This window comes from Gekko japonicus, unplaced genomic scaffold, assembly GCF_001447785.1.
Source record: "Gekko japonicus isolate JY-2015 unplaced genomic scaffold, Gekko_japonicus_V1.1 scaffold475, whole genome shotgun sequence".
In the NCBI taxonomy this organism is placed as follows: domain Eukaryota; kingdom Metazoa; phylum Chordata; class Lepidosauria; order Squamata; family Gekkonidae; genus Gekko; species Gekko japonicus.
In genome coordinates, this window is record NW_015172019.1 from 796200 (window position 1) to 820877 (window position 24678).

General features: G+C 37.7%; 1 protein-coding gene across 1 annotated transcript in view; it reads left to right on the forward strand.

The window, feature by feature from the left end:
• Positions 1-24678, forward strand: part of ZFHX4 (zinc finger homeobox 4) — a 238079-nt gene that overhangs the window by 195569 nt on the left and 17832 nt on the right. The window contains 4 exon segments of the mRNA XM_015420487.1: positions 4450-4569; positions 22111-22244; positions 23034-23234; positions 24267-24384. Coding sequence (XP_015275973.1) covers positions 4450-4569; positions 22111-22244; positions 23034-23234; positions 24267-24384 — 573 coding nt within the window.

A 24678-nucleotide genomic window follows, 5' to 3' on the forward strand; every position in this document is an offset into this window, starting at 1 on the left:
GAAGAAAGGACGAGAAAGGAAAGAGAAAGAAAAGGAGGAAAAGCAAAGAGGAAGGAAAGGAGGGAAATAAAGAGGGCAAAGAGATGGGGGGAGGGGGAGGCTCTTCCATCCCCCCCACTCCCCCAATCAAGCCTCCACCACACACACCCCACAGATCCCTCACTTACCCTGGAAGGCGGCGGGGGCATCTTCTGGCCTTCCCCCGGGCCGCAGCACTCCAGCACAGGCCCTGGGAAGGTGGCAACGGGCCTCCTCCGGCCTCCCCGGGGCCACAGCACTCCAGCGCGAGCCCAAGGAGGTGGCGAGGGGTCTCCGGCCTCCCTGGGGCCACAGCGCTCCAATGCGGGCCCTGTGAAGGTGGTGATGAGCCTCCTCCGGCCTTCCTGGGGCTCCAGCGCTCCAGCGCGAGCCCTGAGAGGCAGCGACAGGTCTCCTCCGGCCTCCCCGGGGCTGCAGCACTCCAGTGCAGGCCCCGGGAAGACAGCAACGGGCCTCCTCCAGCCTCCCCAGGGCCGCAGCACTCCAGCACAGGCCCCGGGAAGGTGGCAACAGGCGGGGAGCTGGGGGCAGGGCTTGCTGCCACCGCCATTTTGCCAGCTCCTGGGCTCCCAGAACAGTGCTCCAGCGCACTCCACCCGAAAAGATCCCTGGTTGCAGTGGCAGGTATAACCATGCTGCCCAAAATTTCCAAAGCAGATATATAGTAACTGATCTACCCATCTGCGTTCCATTCTTTGGGAGCATGCCCTGGTTTTGTCTGCTTGGGACTTCATGCTTGGATAACACTTGTGCAATATTCTGAATGTTCTAAAAGTGCTATAAAAGTAAGGATTTAACATGATTAGCACCTAATAATGTGTTCTTTAAAGTCTGCTTCACTCCCAATGGCTTTCCCTATGTTATAGAAAGGCCTCTGCTTTGTATTTTAACTTGTAGAGAGGATAATATTTTATGGCAAGAGATGGTGGGTCAGATCCAGACTAAACTGGCAGTCCACATCTGTTCCTCCTTCCCACTGCAGACGCGCTCATGTCTTTCTTCAGCTATATTCCAGGAACAGCATTTCATGGAGATCACTGAGAAGAGGGAGGCAGGGAAATTTATTCTGGATCCAACCCAGTGCCTGTAATATGCCTGTTTACTAAATGTGAAAGCAAAATGGTCAAGTAAACACTTATGTAGATTCTTTTGATAACTGAACTTGGATTTGACTTCAAAGGAGTTCTATGATTTAGATTAAACAAATTCAAATGAGAATAAATACCTATATTGATAAGAGTGTTTTGTTAACTTCTAAAATATAACTTCTTTTCAAAATATAACCCTTATAAATGCAGGTAGTTAAAAATCTTACAGATACAAAAAGACCATGAGAACTTGCTCATATTTACAGCATAATTGTAGAACTTTTATTAGTGTGAGCCCAATCACTTTCAGCATATATATTCGCTAATTGTATGGTGTTTTTTAACTGTTCTGTTGTCTCTTATGTCTTCTTGTCTGATGCCTTGAAATTCTGGAAAGGCAGGCTATCAATTTTTAATCAATTCAAAGCATGGTATTACAATAGTAATACTTACAAAGTGCCTAACTAAACTAGGTGTGGTATAAAAGCTTTAAAAATACTATATAACAAAGAATGTATTACTTCTTTCTATCCATAACAGTGAAAAAATCAGTGCGCCTTTGCTGCTGCCTTTCTGAAAACAATTGAGTAGCTCTATTATCATTTAAGTCTCTGAAATAGTTTCCGAAAGGAAAGCCAAATATATTTCTGACACAAATGCCAGATTTTTTCTGAATGCGAATATTTTTCTGCCATTGAAAAGCTGAAATAGCCAATTTATATAGTGCATAATAATGATATTAATTTTTATGGTGTGTATAAGTTAGATTTGATTAGTTTTTGCATGATTAAAATTTGCAAAGCCTTTATGGCCCCCAGGAGCCTACCTGTAATAAACAGCTCTCACCTTCGAAACCATAAAACAGGACTGCAGTACTTGAACATTAGATCTAATTGCCTTGCTACATCAAAGAAAGTACCAAAGGACTGCGAAAAATCACAGAAAGGAGGAGGGGGTGGAGGGCAGTTTCACCTCCAAAGGTTATATATTTGTGGCTTGGTGGAGCCCTGTAAAGCTATGGACTCCAAACTGCTGTTTGCGATTAAGTTGATGGGGAAAGTCTACCCGCAATCTTTCCCTGCTGCTGACACAGAGTCTTTGTTCACATTCAGATTTCTCAAACTGTTGCCAGGGTCAGGCTGAGGTCAGACACCATGATGATGTATAGGAGAACATGTCTGGGAATTTCTCTCATACTTAAAACACATACCAGAAAAAAGAGCACCCTGCAAAAATTGTCTGATGAAACCCAGATGATGATACTGTGGGTTTTATTTTACTATCTTCATGAGTGCTCTTTGCTTAACACACATACACACACACACACTCACACAATGTTTTATTAATGTTCACCATGACGTCTTTACGATTTTATGCCTCTTCAAGATAAGGACACTCAATATCACTGTGACACTTCATTTTCCTGCCTAAAGGGAATGGTGCTGGTAAATCAGAAAGAAAGGAAGGAAGGAAGGAGTGTCCATTCCAGAGGATGAGTTTAAAAAAGTGTCATAGGTTGCATAAGACTATGTGATCTGACTAGATGCTGTGTGTGTGTGTGTGTAAGACAGAGAGAGAAAGAGAGTGAATGAGTGTGCACTTGGCATTAATGAAGCCCAACCTAGTCATGATCACAGGCTCACAGCATCCCGAACTGTGATCCCCCATCACCCTTAACAAACACAGCCTTGCTTCCAGCTGTGACTAGATAGCATACAGTGTTTGATTAGTAATATCACAGAGAGAGGGGGAGAGGGAAAAAAGCTTGCAAAAGCAGTAAGAATTATGTGTTTTATGTTACTTGCTCATTGCCACATCTTTTTTAAAAAGTATTTCTCTTTCCTGGAACTATTGATTTAAAGTAACTATTGAAACCAAGCTTTACAACACAGGATACATGAAAAAAAAGCAGAACATTCTGATCAGCTTTTAAAATCAAGTAGCAGTGAACATTTTGGAGGAGTTGTTGGGGGGGAGAGTTCGATATTGTTCATTTCAATTGTTTACCTATGCATACAGCTCCACTGCAGAGTTGGCGAGAAAGGCACTAAGTAGCAATTTTTCTGTGCTCAGCTGCTCCATATGACAGAGAATATTTCATTCTGCTGTCAGAATGTTATTAATAAAACATGGGGTGCGGAAGGGGCCACGATTTCCCCTTTCAATCACTATAGCATTTACAATGAAAATTTTATGCAGTGTGTAATTTTCAGTTAATGCTTGACACTTAGAATGCCAGTAGCTGCATTTTGTATGGATCTTGAAGGGTTAATTGTATCATGTTCCCCTGTGTAAAAGCTCTGCTTATCAAAAGTGAATAGTGAAGTGTATGCAAATGCATGTATGTGACCTTTTGCCTTTCCAGGGTTAATTTATATGATCATTAAAGATTTTATGAAATTGAGCAGCCTGGTGTTTTGAATCCCATTTTACCTTCCCCTCTAATTTATATAATTCCTACCTGAACTGGGAAATGTGACATTCTTTTGTTGTTGTTGTTGTTGTTTGTATAGCAATGAAAACAGCATGCTGTGCTGTAGGGAGTTGCAAGTCTGGTTATCTGGCATTACTCAGATTGCTAAAATTCATTAAAATGTGACATCAGCACAGTCAGAGACAAATGATCACAAGATGAAAAGGAACAGTAGGCCTTTCACGGATTAGTGCTACATCGCCCCAGCATTGAAGCTAACTGCATAAACAGACTAATCCACTAGTAGCAGCATAGATAAAAATTACAGAATAATTAAATTGGGTTGAATTACTGTGAAGATTTTCATGTAATCTAGCTGGTGTGAACATGTAAGGGAGGTGTGGATATTGCAGCCTCCTCTGAAGCAATATACCAAGTTGTATCATTTACCTTGCATGGCTCCCCCTGGATAAGAAAACAGAGTTCTCAAGGTTTAGAACCAACACAGCATTTACAAGTTGCAATTAGAAGGATATGCAGAATATAACAGGATTTATTTTTGAGAAGTTTTCTTTGCTTTCAAATATATTGCTACAAGTGCTTTCATTTGTTAAAAACTGTGTACCTTTTTTCTTGACAAATAATGTCTAACAACACACAGAAAACAAGAAACATATGATCTGTCACACTGGTTAGCAACATATGTTCTGATAGAGTAATGTTTGTAATCTTAAATTTTGAAAATAATTATTAATTTCAGATCTCTTTAAAATGCCATTCTTTTTCACTCATTCCTTTATTATTTTAGCATCTTGTTAAATTTAGTGCTGCTCTTATTAAACATCATGTTTACAATTGATGTTGAATGGTCCCTAAGTTAGCTTTTTTATTTTTTATGCTCATTCACAGAAGAACAAGTTGAAGATGCAGAAGGGTCTGCTAAAAGCTCATCAGTGTCTGTTGATGATAAAGACACGTGTGAGAAAGAGGGAAATAATAGTGAAGGCAAAAAAACTAGTAAAGACTCTGGTAAGATGCTAGAATTTTGTCACTCTTAAAAATCTTATTAAATAGTCTTTCATTTAAAACTGTCTGGGCAGTCTTATTATCTATTGCATGTGTATTTTGCATGTGATTTCTATCAGTAGCCTCCCATTGACCTATTTTTAATCATAACCATCTGACAGGATAGATGCGGATAAGTTGAAGAATATTACAGGACGACTAGTAAGATTATTTTTTAATCAAATCAGTTTGTGTGCTTGTAATTTTTAAGCGCCTTTCATTAATCTTAGCTGTACTTGTGATTCCTCTGATGGCATATTAATTTTTCATAAGCATAGGATTAGATGCCACTGAATTTTTTCACCATGCTTTTAAATTCTGTTCCCCCTGCAGCCCTAAGAATGCAAGAATGCTTTTCTCTCTCCCCCTGCCATTCCCCTCCCGTCCTTGATATATGATTGCTTACATTCAGGAATCTTCCTTCTTCCTGGGCATTTATCTGTGGTATTTAGTGGGGGGGGGGATACAGAAAATCGGGTAGAAAAGTTTACAGATGATTCTGCCTAAGAAAAGAGGAAATATCATTGAAAACGGATTATGAGTTGAGTAATATTGATCTCTGGGAATATACCAAGTCCAGTAATGAAAGCTACTGTCTTTTTGAAAACAAAAACTCCTAGGTCATGACATTTACTTGTGCACAAACAAACCTAAGGCCAGCATCTGGCATGGATACACAAGGCTTTTTCTGTGTTTGATTTGGCAAATGTGTGACTTCATCCATGCTTTTTTATGTATGAGATGGAAATCTATGGTCACAATGAATATTACATTGGCTACTTTTGTTGCACGCTATTCCTAGTTACATTATGCTGAATTCATTCAAGCAGAAGAAGTGCTGAAACAGGCTGAAGCCTATTAGTTTTAGGTAGTCATATATCTTTTCCTTGTATCCCAATGACAGCAGCATATAGAAGAGCTTGTATTCCCCATAAAAACATTTAGTTATACAGAAAATATCATTTTCCATGCAAGTTTACTTAAATATGAATTAGTCTAGATTTGTAAAGATATTTGTAAAAATATTTTTTTAAACAAAACAAAATCCTAAAATATTGGTGGTTCTTGATGCCAAATTTATGTAAAATATAAATGTATTTATTTATTTAGAAGATAGGTTTAAGGTTTAACCACCTCTTGTGTTTAACCACCTCTTGGGTATCTGAAGAAGTGAGTAGTGACTCATGAAAGCTCATACCCTGCCACATATTTTGTTAGTCTTTAAGGTGCTACTGAACCTTTCTCTTTCCTACCCCCTCTTGTGCATGTTTATCAACATGAGGAGCTCAGTATTTTTTACTGCTAAGAAACTCCTGTTACAGTGTTGTTATCTTGCTTTTAAGTTCAAGAGACTGAAGAAGAACTGTTTGTGACAAAGTTCTATCTGCAGGGTTCCTTTAAAATGTGCCTTTCTTGGAAAGATGATGTCTGAAAAGAACTACAGGGTAAAAAACACCCTGCTCAGGTGCATCACTAGGCCATTATAGAAACATTCCAATGGAAAAATCAGACGAACCCACTTGAAACATCTGAATGTCCATGTGATTTATAAATCGAATCTTGGAATATATTTCAGAGAATTCACCTACATAATTTTTCTAATTTGAATTCCTAATGGACCACCAGGCAAAAAATGGTGGTCTTCAGTGCAAATAGTATACGGGAAGTCACAATATTGAATAAGGATTGGCCTTTTAAAAGAACAGGTTCATTTAGGACTAACTAATGCCAGGATGCTTGCTGAGTGTACTACAAGAAAAACAGAATGAGATTTTTTTAAAAAATGGCATTAAGATACATTTAAAAAAATAGATGCTGAAGGCAAACATTGCTGCTTTTGCAGCAAGCTCTGACAATATTTCTTATTTCAAATTGACCTTTTAAATCCTTTGAAAGAATTCTCTAAATTCTGCATATGAAGCATTCATTTTATGGGCTTAATTCTCAACAGACTTGACAACTAGTCCTAATGACTGCATAACTGCTTGTGTATAACTGAATGTTCATTTGGACTTTCTTTTCCTGAGTTAAGTGTTACAAGCCTTCCCAAAGAAGTTCCAGAAAAAAACCATACATTAATCCTAGCCAGGTCAGATTTGGTGACAATTTGTTCCTTCAGATCAATGGTACAGCCATGGACACCTGCATGGCCCCACAGTATGCTAATATCTTTATGGCTGACTTGGAGCAACACTTCCTAAACTCCCACTAATACTTATCTTATACCTGTGATGCATTGATGACATTTTTATTGTATGGACATGTGGTAAAGAAGCCCTGGACATATTCCACCAGGCATTCAGCGGCTTTCACAGCACCATCAACCTGACAATTAACCAATCTATGCAAGAAATATATTTTCCGAATACTATAAAAATACATGATGGATGTATAGACACCACCGTATACCAGAAACCTACTGACCGACAAACATACCTACATGCCTCCAACTACCATCCTAAACATACGAAACAATCCTTTCTATACAGCTAGGTGCTATGCAACAGCCGCATCTGTGTCAATCCTACAGACAGTGATTCTCACCTGAGGGATCTACAGCAAACCTTTTTGGAACTAAAGTATCCACCTGATGAAGTCAAGAAACAGATTAACAAAGCCAGAATTGTGCCCAGAGATAATCTGTTGCAATACAGGCCCAAAAGAGACAATAACAAAACTTCCTTAATGCTCATATCTCAACTCAACTCAAAACAGTTCAATACCTCATCAACAACTTACAACCTCAACTGGATAATGATAGTTCTGTTTCACAAGTACTGGAGAAACAAATCTTTCTTGCTCACAGACAGTCCTCCAATCTCAAACAAATCCTCACCCACTATAATACCTCTACTTTGAACATGGACACTGGTACCCAGATGCCAACTTTGCTGCCACATACACCTAGACAACACAATCCCTGGACCTAACAACATCAACTACACCATCTCAGGGTTATTCATATGCTCATCTTCTAACACTGTATATGCCATTAAATGTCAACAATGTTCTTCTGCTCTCTACAAAGGGCAAACAGGTCAAATCCTACGCCAAAGGATAAATGGACACACTGAGAAACCTGTAGAACATGTTAACTTTCCAGGACATTCAATGGGTGACCTCAAAGTAGCTGTATTGTTGCAAAGGAACTTCAGGAACAGACTAGAAAGGGAAATTGCTGTGTTACAATTTATTACAACACAGAGAACAGTGGAATCCCTAGGACATAGTAAGGATATTGGTTTCTTATCTCACTACATATGCTAACCTCATTCAGCCCTTACATCTGTATTCTCACCAATCGCCCAGAAGGGCCATAAAGGTAAAGGTTCCCTTGCTCGAAAGCCAGTCGAATCCGACTCTAGGGTTCCGGTGCTCATCTCCGTTTCAAAGCCGAAGAGCCAGCGCTGTCCGAAGACGTTTCCGTGGTCATGTGGCCGGCATGACTGAACACCAAGGCGCACAGAACGCTGTTACCTTCCCACTGAAGTGGTACCTATTTATCTACTTGCAATTTCTTGCTTTCGAACTGCTAGGTTGGCAGGAGCTGGAACTAGAGACGGGAGCTCACTCCGTCATGCGGCAACTCGGGTCTCAAACTGCTGAACTACTGACTTTCCACAGCCTGCAGTTCAGTGTCTTAACCACTTGAGCCATTTTTATTTTATTTTATTTTATCTGTAATAGATTAGAATAGTAGATCGTAATGTAATGAATAGTCGATTGTAATGTAATTTGGAATGGTAAATTGGAATGTATTTCTCTGGTCTGGGAACAGGGGAGGTAACTCTACACAGCCACATCAAAGAAGCAGATGCTGTAAGGTCGCCTTCATGCTTGAGAGGAGATGGATACAGCATAATGGCATGGTTCATTACAGTCAGCATTCCACAATTAAGGATACATCTTCCCAGCAATCTCCAGTTTTGACATATTTATTTCCTTCACTATGTTTTCCCCGGAATTAAACCCAAACAAATGGTAACCATATAAACTAAGCTTGTTATTCCTGTTTGGTCCTTGCATCTGTTAAACATCATTATGTTGTATGCTAATTTACTGCTCACCATACCTATATGTATGGACTGGTAATTTCCATTTCATTGTATCTGAAGATACAGACTCCTTGAATAGAGCGAATAATAGAAAAACGCCAACTTACACTAAATTTGTTCAGGATATGGGCCCCAGTGCTTGAATACATGGTAACGAACGATATACTTCCAGCAAAGCAAATATATCATAAGTGGCTATATTTATAGTTCACTTTCAGTGTATACAAATAAGATAACTCATGATCCACAAGATTACCAACTCACAGAAATACACCCGTGCTGTATAATATTATGACTATCTGTAAGTTATTAACTTAATCACAACATACAGAAACTACGACTTATTGTGTTCATTTGTATTTTGTAAATCCTTTAGCAAAACCAATAAAAATATTTACATAAAAAAGAAAAAGTGTGTGTGCACATAAAAGCTTATACCTTGAATAAAACTTTGTTGGTCTTAAAGGTGCCACTGGACTCAAACTTTGTTCTGCTGCTTCAGACCCAACATGGCTACCCACCTGAACAAGTTAGACAGAAAAGTGCTGTCACCAGTGTTCCCTCTAAGCTGAGTTAGTGTGAGCTAGCTCACAGTTTTTTAGTCTCCAGCTCACACATTTTTGTCTCAGCTCAGGAAGGATGGCTCCAGAGCAAACTAACTGATGCAGCAGCCAAACTGCCGGCTCACAACTTTCATGCTCACAAAGTAGATTTTTTGCTCCCAAGACTCCACAGGTTAGAGGGAGCATTGGCTGTCACCCCTTTTTAGTATTTAATCCATTAAAAATGAAAGGATTAACATGTTTAGTGCACATACATTTATGTAAACTGTTTTTCTCCACTGCCTTCCTTATCACAGACTGAGACTTTCAAAAGGAAACTTGGCAATAAGCAAGCTATGTTTTTTGAATATTCATTCAGAACAGAAGAGCTTCCTAATGCCTCATTTATACTGTCATTTAAATCTAGTGCCACTTTAGATTAATTATAATCCAAATTACAGCTCTACATAATGTAGGAATTTATATGGAATTTATCCAGATTAATACATTTGCATTGAAAATGTAATATGTTTCTGAGATGGCTAAGGGGAACACTTTTTAATAAGGTAGTAAACACAAGGTGCAATGGAAATGTACCTTCATTGTTGCAATAAAATTATCCTTTAATTCTATTCTAATAATAATATAATAATAATAATATAATAATATAATATAATATAATATATACTTTATTGTCATTGTACACAGTACAACGAAATTAAAGGTGCAATCATTTCAGTGATCTACAGCCATACACATATACACTCACACAACAAGGAGTGTTCAGGATGTGACAAATCCTGTTACCAAAAATACTGTACCAGTTTTTATAATTTTAGGATTATTTTGGATTTGAATAATATCATCTGATGTCAGAAGTCCTAAACTACATAGCCTTTATCAATTCACTTATTCATAAATCATGAATCAGTATATTTATTTATAGGTCAAGTACTTTATTTCCTTAGTGCACATATTTTTGTTTGATTTTCTCCAAGTTAACATAAACCTCCTCTGAACCATTGTTCGTACTTTAAGATTTAAAAATTATAATTTAGCTGATCATCATAGATGTAGCTATAATAATACCTGACTATTCAATTTTGAAACTCATTTATAATTAAGTATTACTGCGGCACTAAATAACATTTTACGTTATATTTTTTCTGTAATTGTTATGTTGAAACTGATCTTTAAATATATAATTAGCTGTATAAGGACAAATAATTTGTGATTAGAGCAAAGAGGCAGAAGAGGTATCAGGTATCTACCAAATCATGAAGCCAAATTCATGTATTACCTCCCTCATGGGGCCATAAACTGAAGCATAATGTTTATGTTGTGGTTACTTAACAAGTCAGTCAATCACTTAGTGATTCTCCATGCCAAGACTGTATATCTCATGTTACTGTGACACGTTCTCCACTAGCTGGGTTGATTCACCTGGTAAGCACAATGCAAACATGCCTCACCCATAGACCATGCTCACACATAGATATTTGAGATAAAATATGAGTGGCAGTGTCCTTAGTCATTACTACCTATGGTAAATGGATACCAAAGTGTGTCTTTTTAATTGTTTATTACATATGTTACATAAGTTGGTTGTACTCTACAGAAAAGTCATGATTCAGAACATTACAAATCTCCCTGTTAAATAATGCATAGTCAGTTATATGAATAGTGTACAAATAACATGACCCTTCAAACTACTACTTTTGTGGCAACTACCTCATCTGCAGAAGTTTAATGTAGGCTCAGACTCTTCACAAGGAACTTGTTAAAATACTGAATTCACCCCGAATTAAATATGCTAGACCAAATCTGTGTACTTCTTTAGTCCTAGTACATAGATTACTATCCAGATCATCCCAGTGGCCCAAGCTACAATATAGATGGCTTCTAAACTTTTAAAACTTTTTTTAAAAATACTTTATTTTAAAGTTTGTTTGGAGGTGTGTGTGTGAAGAAGAGGTCACTATGCCCCTCATATTCTCCAAACCTATGGTGAAAATAAAGCCAAATTAGGTATACTCATATGGGCATACTGCATGGATTACATTCTTGGTTGCTTCTGTTTCATAAAAACACACACACATTGCAAAAGCAATCCTAACCAGGTCTAGTCAGATTCGTCCTCAGGTCTATTGACTGAGGCTTATGACTAGCAAAATATTCTTATACTGTATTGTATACTGTCAACCTAGCAGTTCGAAAGCAAGAAATTGCAAGTAGATAAATAGGGACCACTTCGGTGGGAAGGTAACAGCGTTCCGTGCGCCTTGGTGTTTAGTCATGCCGGCCACATGACCACGGAAATGTCTTCGGACAGCGCTGGCTCTTCGGCTTTGAAACGGAGATGAGCACCGCAACCCTAGAGTCGGATTCGACTGGCTTTCGAGCAAGGGAACCTTTACCTTTACCTTTTATACTGTCTAAGGCTGAGCAATATAGGTGTTTAAATGAGGGGAGTATTCTGCTATTTGTAAATTCTAATTTTAGTAAAGGTCTAATGTGAGCCAGAGATTTCTTAGGTTTGGTTCTGGACATTTCAATGAATGGGCTCAGTCCTTACATGTTAGAAGTCATAAGAAGATAATATTGTCCTTGTGCTACCGACGGAAGGTTTATGTGCCAAAGGACATGATTTTCTGGTGGGGTTAAAAGTATAGGAGTGGGCAAGGTGCTTCTCCTGTGGTTTATATAAGATTTTAGAATTTAAGTGGGGGGACCTAGCATGCTTCCTGGAATATTTAATTGTTTTATTGTCTGCATATTAATGGCTTAACAAGTCTAAACTAAAAACAGTGTAAGTCAAAACATTTAAGTATTCTACAGAAGTGTACTGGCCACCATGGATTAAAGATCCAATTAAATTTTCCCCACAAATATGAAATGGAAATAACAGAGACATAGTGTCTTAATATTTGAGATGCTATATCTTATGATAATTGACACTAATACACTAGCGATACAATGCTAAAAACACCCTCCAAGACCACTTATTTCAGTGGATTTTAAAGGATTGCATTGTAAATGGCAGAGAGCCAATTTTGAAAATATTGGTACTTTCATAACCCAAAACAATTCCTGTTGGTGCTAACTGGTATAAAACAGAGTTAGCTCGACAGAAATTTGCAAAAACAAAACATACTCTTCACATAACATATAATTAGTCAGTATAATGGAACTTAGGATATTTGAGGAACTTGACTGAAATGGCATTGTAGAATATGCCATTTTTGACAGGTTTTTTGCACAGAATTTGTTTTTTGAAAGGCATTTTGCCACCAAATTATAAAAAGCTTATAGAAGAAATTAAAAGAGATCTACTGAAGTGGAAAGATATTCAACTCTCATTATTGGGCAGAATAGCTGCTATAAAAATGAATATATTGCCTCGCTTTGTGGAGCTTGATAAAATCATTAGACAATTTATTTGGTACCCCAAAAAAGCACAAATCAAATGGAAATCATTACAAGTTAAAAAAGAAAGAGGTAGATTTGGGCTATCTAATTGGGAGTTGTATTATCAAGGTGCGGCAGCAGTATGGATAAAAGAATAGATAATACTAGAAGATACAAGAACATTAAATCTGGAAGGGCATGAACTCAGTATGGGATGGCATGCTGATCTTTGGTACAATACAGAAAAAATACATTCCAACTTTCATCAGCATATTTTGAGAAGCGCACTGATAAAATGTTGGCAAAATCTAAAATAAAATTATTACATGAAAAACCCCAAATGGGTATCCCTCTAGAAGCATTTATCAAACCCACCTTATTATCTGAAAACAAGAAGGTGCCATATGAAAATCTACTAGATAGAAGAAGAAGAAGAAGAAGAAGAAGAGATTGGATTTATACCCCGCCCTTCACTACCCAAAGGTGTCTCAGAGCGGCTTACAAACTCCTTTCCCTTCCCCTCCCCACAACAGACACCCTGTGAGGTAAAAGAAGAAGAAGAAGAAGAGATTGGATTTATACCCCGCCCTTCACTACCCAAAGGTGTCTCAGAGCGGCTTACATCATCCAGTGATAAGTTAATTCAAAAGATATATAAGTTTCTGTTGGAGAACTATATGCAGGATGAAATTGTTAAATCCTCTATGGTAACGTGGATGCAAGATATAGGTTATAATATTGACATTGATGAGTGGGCTAAAATATGGAAAATAATGAGACTTCTCAAATCAACATCATTTAAAGAAAATATTTACAAAATGTTTCATAGGTGGTACTGGTCACCTGACAAAATTGCTAAATGTTCAGTTACAATTTCTAAAAATTGTTGGAAATGTAAAAATAACATAGGATCCTTTTTTCATCTGTGGTGAAAATGTGAAAAAATGCAAAAATTTTGGAGATCTGTAAAAAAGATATTAGAAATATTGAATGTTAATCTTAGCTTACTACCTGAAATATATTTACTAAATATCATTCCAGATTGTTATGAGCCAGAAGAAAGATACTTTGTTAACTTATATCCTAACATCATCAAGAATATTACTAGCCCAATATTGGAAAAATGAGAGACTACCCTCTAGACAGGATATAGCTTTGAAACTGCTGGACACTACAGAAATTGACAAATTAACTATGTTAATTCATGGGAAAGATGAAACCCTATTCCAAAAAAAGATGTTTAAGAGTGTAAAAATGGTGGGAAAATAACTTTATGTAAAAGACTCTGAAAATATAAAGAAAGTGTCAAATATGTGGCTGCATAAAATGACAAATTTCATACATAAATTATTTTTTAAAATAGATATAATATAGTGTGAGAAAACTGATTCAAGTGGGTAGCCGTGTTGATCTGAAGCAGCAGAACAACGTTTGAGTCCAGTGGCACCTTTAAGACCGACAAGGTATTCAAATAACCTTTCGTGTGCATGCACACTTCTTCAGATACAATGAAATGGAAATCACCAGTCCATACCTATAGGTAGAGGGTGAGCAGTAAATTAGCATACAGCATAATGAAGATGCTTAACAGATGTAAGGACCAAACAGGACTAACAAGCTTAGTTTATGTGGTTACCATTCATTTAGGTTTAATTCTGGCGAAAACGCAGTGAAGGAAATAAATATGTCAGAATTGGAGACTGATGGGCAGATGTATCTTTAATTATGGAATGCTGACAGTAAGTAACTAAGACCCTGCCATTATGCTCTGTCTCCTCTCAAGCGTGGAGGTGACCTTACACCATCTTTGAAGTGGGGTGATTGGCTGTATAGAGTTATCTCCCCTGTCCCCAGACCAGAGAAATACATTCTAATTTACCATTCCAAATTACATTATGTTCTACTATTCATTATGTTACATTACAATCTACTATTCTAATCTATTATGGAGCATAATGGCAGGTTTTACAATCCATCTTTGTGTGGGATGTTGGTATACAGATTCCACAACCATGGTGGCTAAAATAGGTTGTTCTTTGGAAGGTTGTTCAAAGGTTGTACTTTCCTCAGAAAGTCTGTGGTGTCAAGTTCAAGTTAGCCTTTATTGGCATAAATTGTCGATAAAGATTATACAATTTAAGAGCAGATTAGAAACACATCTATAAAAATACTATGGATCGAAATGTACAATTTAGGAGCAGATTAAAACACACCTATGAAAATACTATGTCTCTGGGATCCTTTGGCACAGCTTTAAAGCGGAGCGAAGACACTTGGCCTTTTTCTCAGTGATATCAGAACAGAAGTCATTTAAAAGTCGGTATACCTTAAGTGCATCAGGGCAATCCATCATGCTACTTAAAGTAGAATGTAAATATATATACCTTAGATCCACATACTGGTGAAAATGCAGAAGGACATGAGCAATTGTCTCACCTCATTTTTTTTTTGCAGGGGCAGTATCTGGCTGAGTGAGATATCTTGTTAAATGTGCCATATAAAATGGTGGAAGGTATAGCATTGCATCTGGCCAGAGTAAATGCTCTGCATTTTTGTGGGACTTGCAGGGAAGATAAATATGAGGCCATCTTCCCTGTGGTAAGGGAGATCTCAAAACTCAAGGGGGAGCAGGCTTTATTAGCTAAACGGTGTAATTTCTGGCGCTCAGTATATAACATCCTGTTTTTAATCTATTGGAATGCAGCAACAGAGGGCAGCATAGACAGTGATTCTATAGAAAGGCCCAATACTTTGATTTTTTTCCTCAGTGTATGCTGACCAATTTGACACATTGAGCGCAGAGAGCATGTGATATATGAGGCTCCCAGATTCAAAGTTATAGTGTAAACGTAGCCAGTATTTGAACGTCATGAGCCATGCATAAGTTTCTATTAAAGACAAGCCAGTTTCTAGATATATAACTGCATTTGAGACACATTTTGGCAAGCCCAGAATTTTCCGCAGGAATTTGGATTGGACGCGCTCTATGGCACAGTCAAAGGACCTAATCCAAATTGGGATACCATATAGTAGTTGTGAAATCACTTTGGACTTGAAGATTTTTATTGCACCCAGCACAAATTGGTTGCCCCCGCAGTAAAAGAAATGTGTTATAGCCGATGCACTAATGCTAGCTGCCTTCGCTGCATGTTTGCAGTGGATAGACCAGGTCGCATTGTATTGAAAATGAATACCTAGATATTTGTAGTGTTTGACTTGTTCTATCACTTTGTCATCAATGACCCATTTGTATGATTTCCACTTTTTAGAAAACACTAGGATTTTAGACTTGTCATAATTTAGCTGGAGCTTGTTGTAAGTAAAGAAAGCAATACAGCGAGACAGCAGACGTCTCAAACCAACTCTGGAGCAGAACAGCAGCACTGTGTCATCGGCATAAAGTAGCAGAGGTACATGTGTTGCACCAAGTTTGAGACTATGACAGTCAGCAGCAGGCAGCTGGGCAGCAAGATCACTGAGGAAGATGTTAAATAAAAAGGGGGCTTGATTACAACCCTGTTTAACACCCTTATTTGCAGCAATCTTCGGTGTCAAGTTGTCTGCTAGTGAGCATTTGATCTGGCAAGTATTAAGAGAGTAAAGTTTCTTAATGAGCAAAAGGAGTCTCTTGTCCATATTCAGCTGATCTAATTTAATCCAAAGAAGGTCCCTGTCAACTGAATCAAATGCACCTTTCAAATCCAAGAAAGCTACAAAGAATTTCTGATTATTCCACACAGTGTGCTTGTGAACTAAGTGGTGTCACAAACATAACTAGGAGTGCTGATGGCATAGGGTCCTAGAACAGTGTCCATATATGCAGATACCTCCACGATGATAATGATGATGAATATGATTTCTGACAAACTACAGCTGACTTTTCCACCAAACTGTGCCATTTTGTTCTCACCCATAACCACTTCAGTTTTGGTGACAACTTGTTCCTTCAGATCAGTGGTAAAGCCATGGGCACCCGCATGGATCCACAGTATACTAACATCTTTATGGCTTACTTGGAGCAACACTTCCTAAATTCCCACCCACTCATACCTCTCTTATACCTTTGGTATATTGATGGCATTTTTATTGTCTGGACACATGGTAAAGAAGCCCTGGACATATTCCACTAGGCATTCAACAACTTTCACCCCACCATCTCTCTGACAATGAACCAATCTATGCAAGAAATACATTTTCTGGATACGACTCTAAAAATACACAATGGACGCATAGACACCACCTTATAACAGAAACCGATTGACCAACAAACATACCTACATGCCTCCGACTACCATCCTAAACATATGAAACAATCCTTTCTATACAGCCAGGCTCTGCACTACAGCTACATCTGCTCCAGTCCTACAGACAGAGATTCTCACCTGGGAGATCTACAGCCAACCTTTTTGGAACTAAAGTATCCACCTGATGAAGTCAAGAAACAGATTAACAAAGCCAGAATTGTACCCAGAGAAATTGCAATACAGGCCCAAAAGAGACAATAACAGCACCCCTAATGCTCATATACAGCTCTCAATTCAAAACATAATCAGCGACTTACAACCTCAACTGGATAATGACAGTTCTGTTTTACAAGTACTGGGGAAACAAATCTTTCTTGTTCACAGACAGTCCTCCAATCTCACACAAATCCTCACCCAAAATAATACATCTACTTTGAACATGGACACTGGTACCAGAGCTTGTAATAAACCCAGATGCCAGCTTTGCTGCCACATACACCTAGACAGGTGGAGTAGGGCTGAGTTGTTATCTTGTAGGTGTTCATAGCCTGGCGAACTCCTACAAGATAATGACTCACCCTACCCCACCTTCTGGAGTAGATATAAATTACCTGCCTACCATTTTTCTTCTCACCTTGACACAGATACTCCATCTTTCTGTGTTATACCTCTGAGGATGCCAGTCACAGCTACTGGCGAAACGTCAGGTTCTACAATGCCAAGACCATGGCCACACAACCTGTAAAATCTACAGCAACTAACAATACAACATCTACTTTGAACATGGACACTGGTACCAGCGCTTGCAATAAACCCAGATGCCAAGTTTGCTGCCACATACACCCAGATAACACAATCCCTGGACCTAACAACATTGACACCATCTCAAGCTTATTCACATGCTTATCTTCTAACACTGGATATGCCATTAAATACCATCAATGCTCTTCCATTCTCTACATAGGGTAAACAGGTCAAACCCTACGCCAAAGCATAAATGGACACAAATCTGACATCAAGAATCACAAGTCTGAGAAACCTGTAAGAGAACACTCCAACCTTCCAGGACATTCAATGGGTGACCTCAAAGTAGCTGTTTTATTGCAAAGGAACTTCAGGAACAGACTAGAATGGGAAATTACTGAATTGCAAATTATTAAAACAGTCAAAACAATGGACTCCCCAGGACTTAACAGGGTTATTGGTTTCTTAACTCACTACATATGTTGTTCTTGTTCAGCCCTTACATCTGTATTCTCACCAGAAGGGCCATACATCCTCTTTATTTAATTTTATTTCTTATTTGGAATAATAAATTAAAACAGTAGATTGTAGTGTAACGTAATTAATATTTCTCTGGTCTAGGAACTGGGGAGATAACTACACAGCCAATCACCCCACTTCAAAGAAGATGCTGTAAGGTCACCTCCAAGCTAGAGAGGAGATGGGTGGAGCATAATGGCAGGGTCTCAGTTAATTACTCTCAGCATTCTGCAATTAAGGATACATCTGCCCATCAATCTGCAGTTTTGACATATTTATTTCCTCCACTATGTTTTCCCCAGAATTAAACTCAAATGAATGGTAACCACATATATTAAGCTTGTTATTCCTGTTTGATCCTTGAATCGGATAAGCATCATTATGCTGTATGCTGGTGTACTGCTCACCCTCTACCTATATGTATGGACTGGTAATTTCCATTTCATTGTATCTGAAGAAGTGTGTGTGTACATGAAAGCTTATACCTTGAATAAAACTTTGTTGTTCTTAAAGGTGCCACCGGACTTAAACTTTGTTCTGTGAGAAAACTGGCAGTGATGTTAACTTGGGAGCTGCTGTTATAGTCCCTAGATCATGTGCAGATGGCCCAGCTCAAAATGTGTTAGATTTGCAACAAGTGCACGCACTGAATGGACCCCACAATTACAATAGAAAATATGTAAATAATCAGATCTCATCTAAATACTTTTTCATAAATATTTTAATCTCACCAATCCACTGTGAAGTTAAGGTGCTTATCAATAAAGAAACTGAGGACTGTCTCAGTTCAGTTGTTGTTTTCACTGCTGCTGATTCATGCCTCAGGTTCTGAGCGTAAGCTCCCACTACTTTAGATTTGAAGAAATCTCACTCTTCCTTTGTGTGCATAGAAAGAGAGAGAGCAGTCTTTTTAATGATACTTGATTATAAATTTAATTGGCAAATATTCTTTTTGTTATATTAAGTAAGTACTAACTACTGTGTTTACTATGTTTGTAAAAATTAAGATCGGACACTGAGATCCTAACTAATCACTTTGTTCCTCTCTGAAGCCTTGGTGGTAGGCAAGGAGAAATGGGGGGAAATGCAGTCACTAAAGCCATTTTAGTATTTGTGTGAGCCAGATTATGAAGCAGATGGTCAAAAATTCCTTCTCAAAATAAACTTATTTTAAAACTTGTATGGTTAGTACACTTTCTGTCCACCCACCAAGAGTTCAAACTTCAACAGAACTGTAGAGGGTGGTATTCCACAGTGCTAGGGCAACATCAGAGAATGGCTTCTGTGTACCCCTGTATGGTGGTGCTGAAAAAATGGATGAATTGATTCTGGTGACAATTTTGTTAAAAATAAACATTTTCTGAATGGCTGAATCGTTTCTTTATTAATTAATTTAAAAACTAATGCTGAAGGGGAGAAGAATGGATGAATTGGTACTGTTGTTGATAAAACTGCTTCTGTTTGTACTGGGGAGTATAATTCACTGCCCTAAATTAGGAAATTCACTGCCCTAAATTCAGAAAAGGCCATCTTCATATAAGAATAAGAGATTTCCTACAGATAAATCTGGATATTGATGGTTCTTCTGTTGGAATGTTTAGTTATATACACATAATGAGTAGTGATGGGTGACAGGGGAGAGAACAGAGGGAGGGGCTTTTGGGAGGGCATGTCCTCTGTCTTCAATAGGTCATGGGACAGACAGGATAAGTTACATTATTTTGAGAGAGAAAAATCAGCAACCTACAAGATGTTACTTGGTGCCCATCATTTTAAAAGTTCACACATGGGGACATGTATAGCAACCTTACCTTGCAGCCCAGTAATCCTCCATTAACTGATTGCAGAAGAGTAGAACCTGGGGCTACCGGATTGTTATGGCTGTTGGTCAAAAACTTAAGGAGTATGAGTATAATATTGGTGGCACTTTCCTGATTGTGGAAGGAACTTTTCCTCCACAAACACATCAATTATTTTTGTTGGCTATTCATTGGTTTCCTTTAATTTGCATTTTTAAAAAAACACCCCAAAACTCCTTAATTAAACCGCTGACCTGCAGATTCATTCAAGGGGAATTACATTACCATTATGCTGCTATAAATGTAGGACAAGGCTTTACTTTGCTTTGGAATGACTGGGATAGCATGAAAATAATTTCTGTCTGAAAAATATATTATTACTTGAGTACCTTAAAGTCTTTAAATTCATATGGTTGGATCTAGCCAGCTTTTTCATGCACCCTCAGCTAATCCCCCCCCCCATAGCTCCCGTTGCACATGCCTTTTGTTCATGCAGGTTCCAAGATCCCTAGCACAGCCTTTTTGGTGGTCAAAGGGGACCTCCTCCTTTCCTTTGCACAGCAGAAAATCTGGTTGGATCCAACCCATTGGCACTGTTTAAAGGAAATAAAATCCTGCATGTTTGCTTATAGTCTCAGTTATTGTATTCATATTAATAATTTTATAATTTTAGGCAGAAAGCAAATGTGTCAGAAATTCATTTTCATCCCCAATTCTGGCTTGTTTCTTTTTAAAATAAGTTATTTTTTAATTTTTAAAATAATAAGTTATAAGAATAAAATGCATTGCACCATGGGCTGCAGTACATTTTAATATTTTCTTTACAACATGTTGCTATACTTGAAAAATGACTGCGCAAAAATATCTCTGGCTCATTTTTCAAAGGGAACTTTGTAAAAACAAAACACTTAACACTGTATGGTTATAGTACAGCCATTCTTCTCATCTCTCCTTTTCCCTGAATTCCCAATATCAAGAAAATTTTTGAAGGATTTTCCCCCCAGTGTCTGCCATGACCTCATTTTAAAATTAAAACTAGACTATTGTACAATGAGGTGGAATTTGTTCATTTATATGAACTCCATGTGGATTTAAAAAATCAAGATAAATCTTCATGCACAGCATACAGTCAGATTACCCCTCGACAATATATTTACATTGGGTCTGATAGCAATCAATGGTTTAGCTTCATTGCATTTCAAGATGTATTTGCACCCAGTTGTCCAGTGATAGTGTCCTCACCCTGGAAATAATTTAGTTGCAAATTGACTGGAAGATGGTGAAAATTGAAAGTTAAAATTAGAAATACTCATAATAAACAGCAGAAAAAAGGTCAGATGATGCCACGCTATGATGAGATTGGAATGGTTGGTAAATGAGGTTTTGTGTTTGTCATGAGATGTATGTGACATGCCTACCCAATGCTGTTGTAATATCCAGCCTAGCAGAAGAGATTATCTGGCAAATTGACGCTGGAAAGAATTTTCTTCCGGACTGGGAAATTAAAATCGCACTCTTTTCTTTGATGTGTGCAAGCCTGGCCACATTAGGCAGCCAGTTCAGACTGAATATTAACTATATCATTTAATACATACTGTTAAAATTGTCTACAGAAAATAGTACTATTATTGCATTTAAATACAATGTACTACCTTAACCTTATAAGGTAAACATTTAGTGCAACATAAAATCACTTACCTTTGTATGTAATTTAAATTTTGTTGTGTGTAAATCCTCTCTTTTCTTTTTTGATATTTAAATCAAGTATTGTAGCGTAAGATGGCTTTTAAAAAAAATGCTGTTTAATTGTTCCAGAGAAACAAAGAAAAGTTAAGTGTTAACAAAATAATTATTTTGCAGAACAAAGAATTGAGGGTGTAAGTTGATTCATTTAATGTGGTATAAACATTCAGGCCAAGATGCTAGAGAGAGCTAGTTATTGATTAATCTTTTAAGGCAATATAAGGTTATCTAAACAAGAGAGAAGAGTACATTTTAATGTATTTATAGAGTCTGCTCTGCTTCAAAGATAAGTGTGCTGTCACCTTTGTACCTGTTCAGTTTCAAAAATAGTTTTACTTGAATGCATAACCTGCAATATTTTAAATTGCAATGAGACCCTAACAGTTCACAATCAGAGTAACCTAGTAACAATGTTAGCTATATATAACATGTTCTTACATCTTTGAAGCAGGAATAAACACACCAGAGAAGGAACCAAAAGTAAATATTGCAACAGGGGAACAACCACTACTTCCACCAAAAGAAGAAGATGGTGCGCCCAAAAAGCCCAAAGTGTCTGAGGACAATAAGTTTGGTCATGAACAGGTAAAGAGAATTTTTAGACCTTTGTGGCTATATGCACTGACCCTCTGATGCCACAATTTGTTTCTTTGATAATGTTTGTCATACTGTTTCACCATGTGGCTTGTCCTTGTTGGCACTGGCCAGATTAAAAAACAAAAAGTCTCCTTGATCTCATCCATTTTGTGAAAATAAAATGGTCCAGATTTATTACAGTATTCAAATCTATATGTTGGAACTAATTACCAGATTGCTGTATACAGAAAGTATTTGAGTGCTTGAGGGCCAAAGAACACCAAAGAAAGCCCTAGAAAATCAAACAAGATCTAGAAATCTCTAGAAATACAAACTTTGTGCCAAAGTACCTCATATTTTCTGTTCATATTATCAGATACTTTTTGCCATAGTGATCTAGAGGTGTGTTCTTCCTTTCCACCTGGGGACTTCTTGGCCAATTCAAATATAGCATGATATAAAATAACAAAAGTCATGAGTTAACTAAATAAAGAAGCCCATTAATGTAATTGCCAAAGTTATGTTGCTGCCATATAACAGAATACTATAATTTGTGACACACAAATTACTTCTGAACCTTTTGTTTTCCCATGTTTATTGTATGTCTTGGGCAACAGCTGAAGATAGTGATGAAGCAATGAAGGCCTGTAATCACAGGAAAGTGGCAAAAAGTAGCAAGATTTCTGTTATCTAATTCTGTTCTTGAAAACAGGGCTAGTATGATTAGGTTCTATTTTTTTCCCTGCTCATTAAATGTACTTTGTCTAATGAGCTGAATTTCTGTTGGCTATTTTTCAGTTTTACCAGTGTCCTTATTGTAACTACAATAGCAGGGACCCCAATCGTATCCAGATGCATGTCCTGTCACAGCATTCTATGCAGCCTGTAATCTGCTGTCCCCTCTGCCAGGATGTCCTGAGCAACAAAATGCATCTCCAGCTGCATTTAACCCATTTGCACAGTGTGTCACCTGACTGTGTGGAGAAACTGCTTATGACAGTAAGTGTTTAAAATGCTGATGTGCATTTGACAAGTCCATGTACGTAACTGATGCCCAATATATTCTGGCACTGGAACTAAAGTGAGAGACTGGGAATCGGGGCTCCTGAGATATCTTCCTCATTCTGCCAATAACTCAGACTATCCTTTTGGCTCATTCACTTAACCCTATTTTTCAAGGACATGAAACTCTGAAGCTCTCATTAAAGTTAACCTTTCAAGATCAAATCAGTACCCCTGTGCCTCTATGCACAATCTGTACCAGATCCACTAACATATTTTACCATAGGGGAATGCTGTGTCTTAATTTACTGTAAATTGTGGTGTGAGGGCTAAAAGTCTTCATGCAAGAAACAACAAGAGGCATTTTTAATTGTCCTAGGTTTTGTAATCTAATTGTATAACCACCATCATCCTGGATGTACAATTACATTATCTTCTAGAAACTCTCCTGCATTATCAAGAAGAATAAAAGAAGCTCAGAAGTGTTTTAAAATTATGAAAATACCTTTAAAATAGTGGGGATAGAATGTACCTGAGGATTGTTGGTCCAGCCTACTGATGCAATGTCCCAGCTAGAGAGCAGGAACCCCATACCAAAAGTACAAACACAATTCTGGCCATAATTTATTAAATGTACTCCTTAACTGAATCCTAAAGTTTGCTAAATATGCTGGGGAAAAGAATCTCCCCAAAATTTGAAGTGTACCCATTGTATTGACTTCCTTATGTATGTGAGATTGAGGTTAAACTGGATTTTACTAGTGCCCAGAGAAGTAAAGCCGGACCCACAAACTGCTTAGTATACATGTTCATGGCAAGCAAAGGACAGTGTGAGCTTTCAGTCTCTATATTGTTAGAATGTTTGCATTAGCAATATTCAGCCCTTTCCAATTTCCTCTGATATATGAAAATGTAAAGATTAATGAAGCTATTAGTTGTTTTAATTGGCCATATATGGTAAATGCCATAAATTGAGCAGTTACCTTGGTAAGTCATTTTTGACTTTTTCTTTCTTGCTTTCTTTTTTAGGTTCCTGTACCAGATATGCTGATGCCTAATAGTATGCTACTGCCAGCAGCTTCTTCAGAGAAATCTGATTGTGACACCTCTGCAAGTTTGACAGCTGAGGGTTCTGGGAAATATTCAGGTAAGGCAACTAAGCAGTAGTGCTTTTTGGTATTTTTTTTCTCTTTCAGTTAAATTTACATTGCACTGTTTTTCTTAGGAGCACAGTGTCATAAAAGGTCTTTTCCCTTAAAAGTGTAAAAAATGTGTGGGAGGAAAGAGACTAAATCTGTTATAAAGTTCATGTTTTATGTAAGCTTGCTGAGTCAATCTCCAGCACCTAAGATTAAGGGATATTGCCCAGCAGGAAAAGATCTTTGCCATATTCTTTGAGAATTTATTTATGATAATCAACAAACATTAATAATATGGGAAC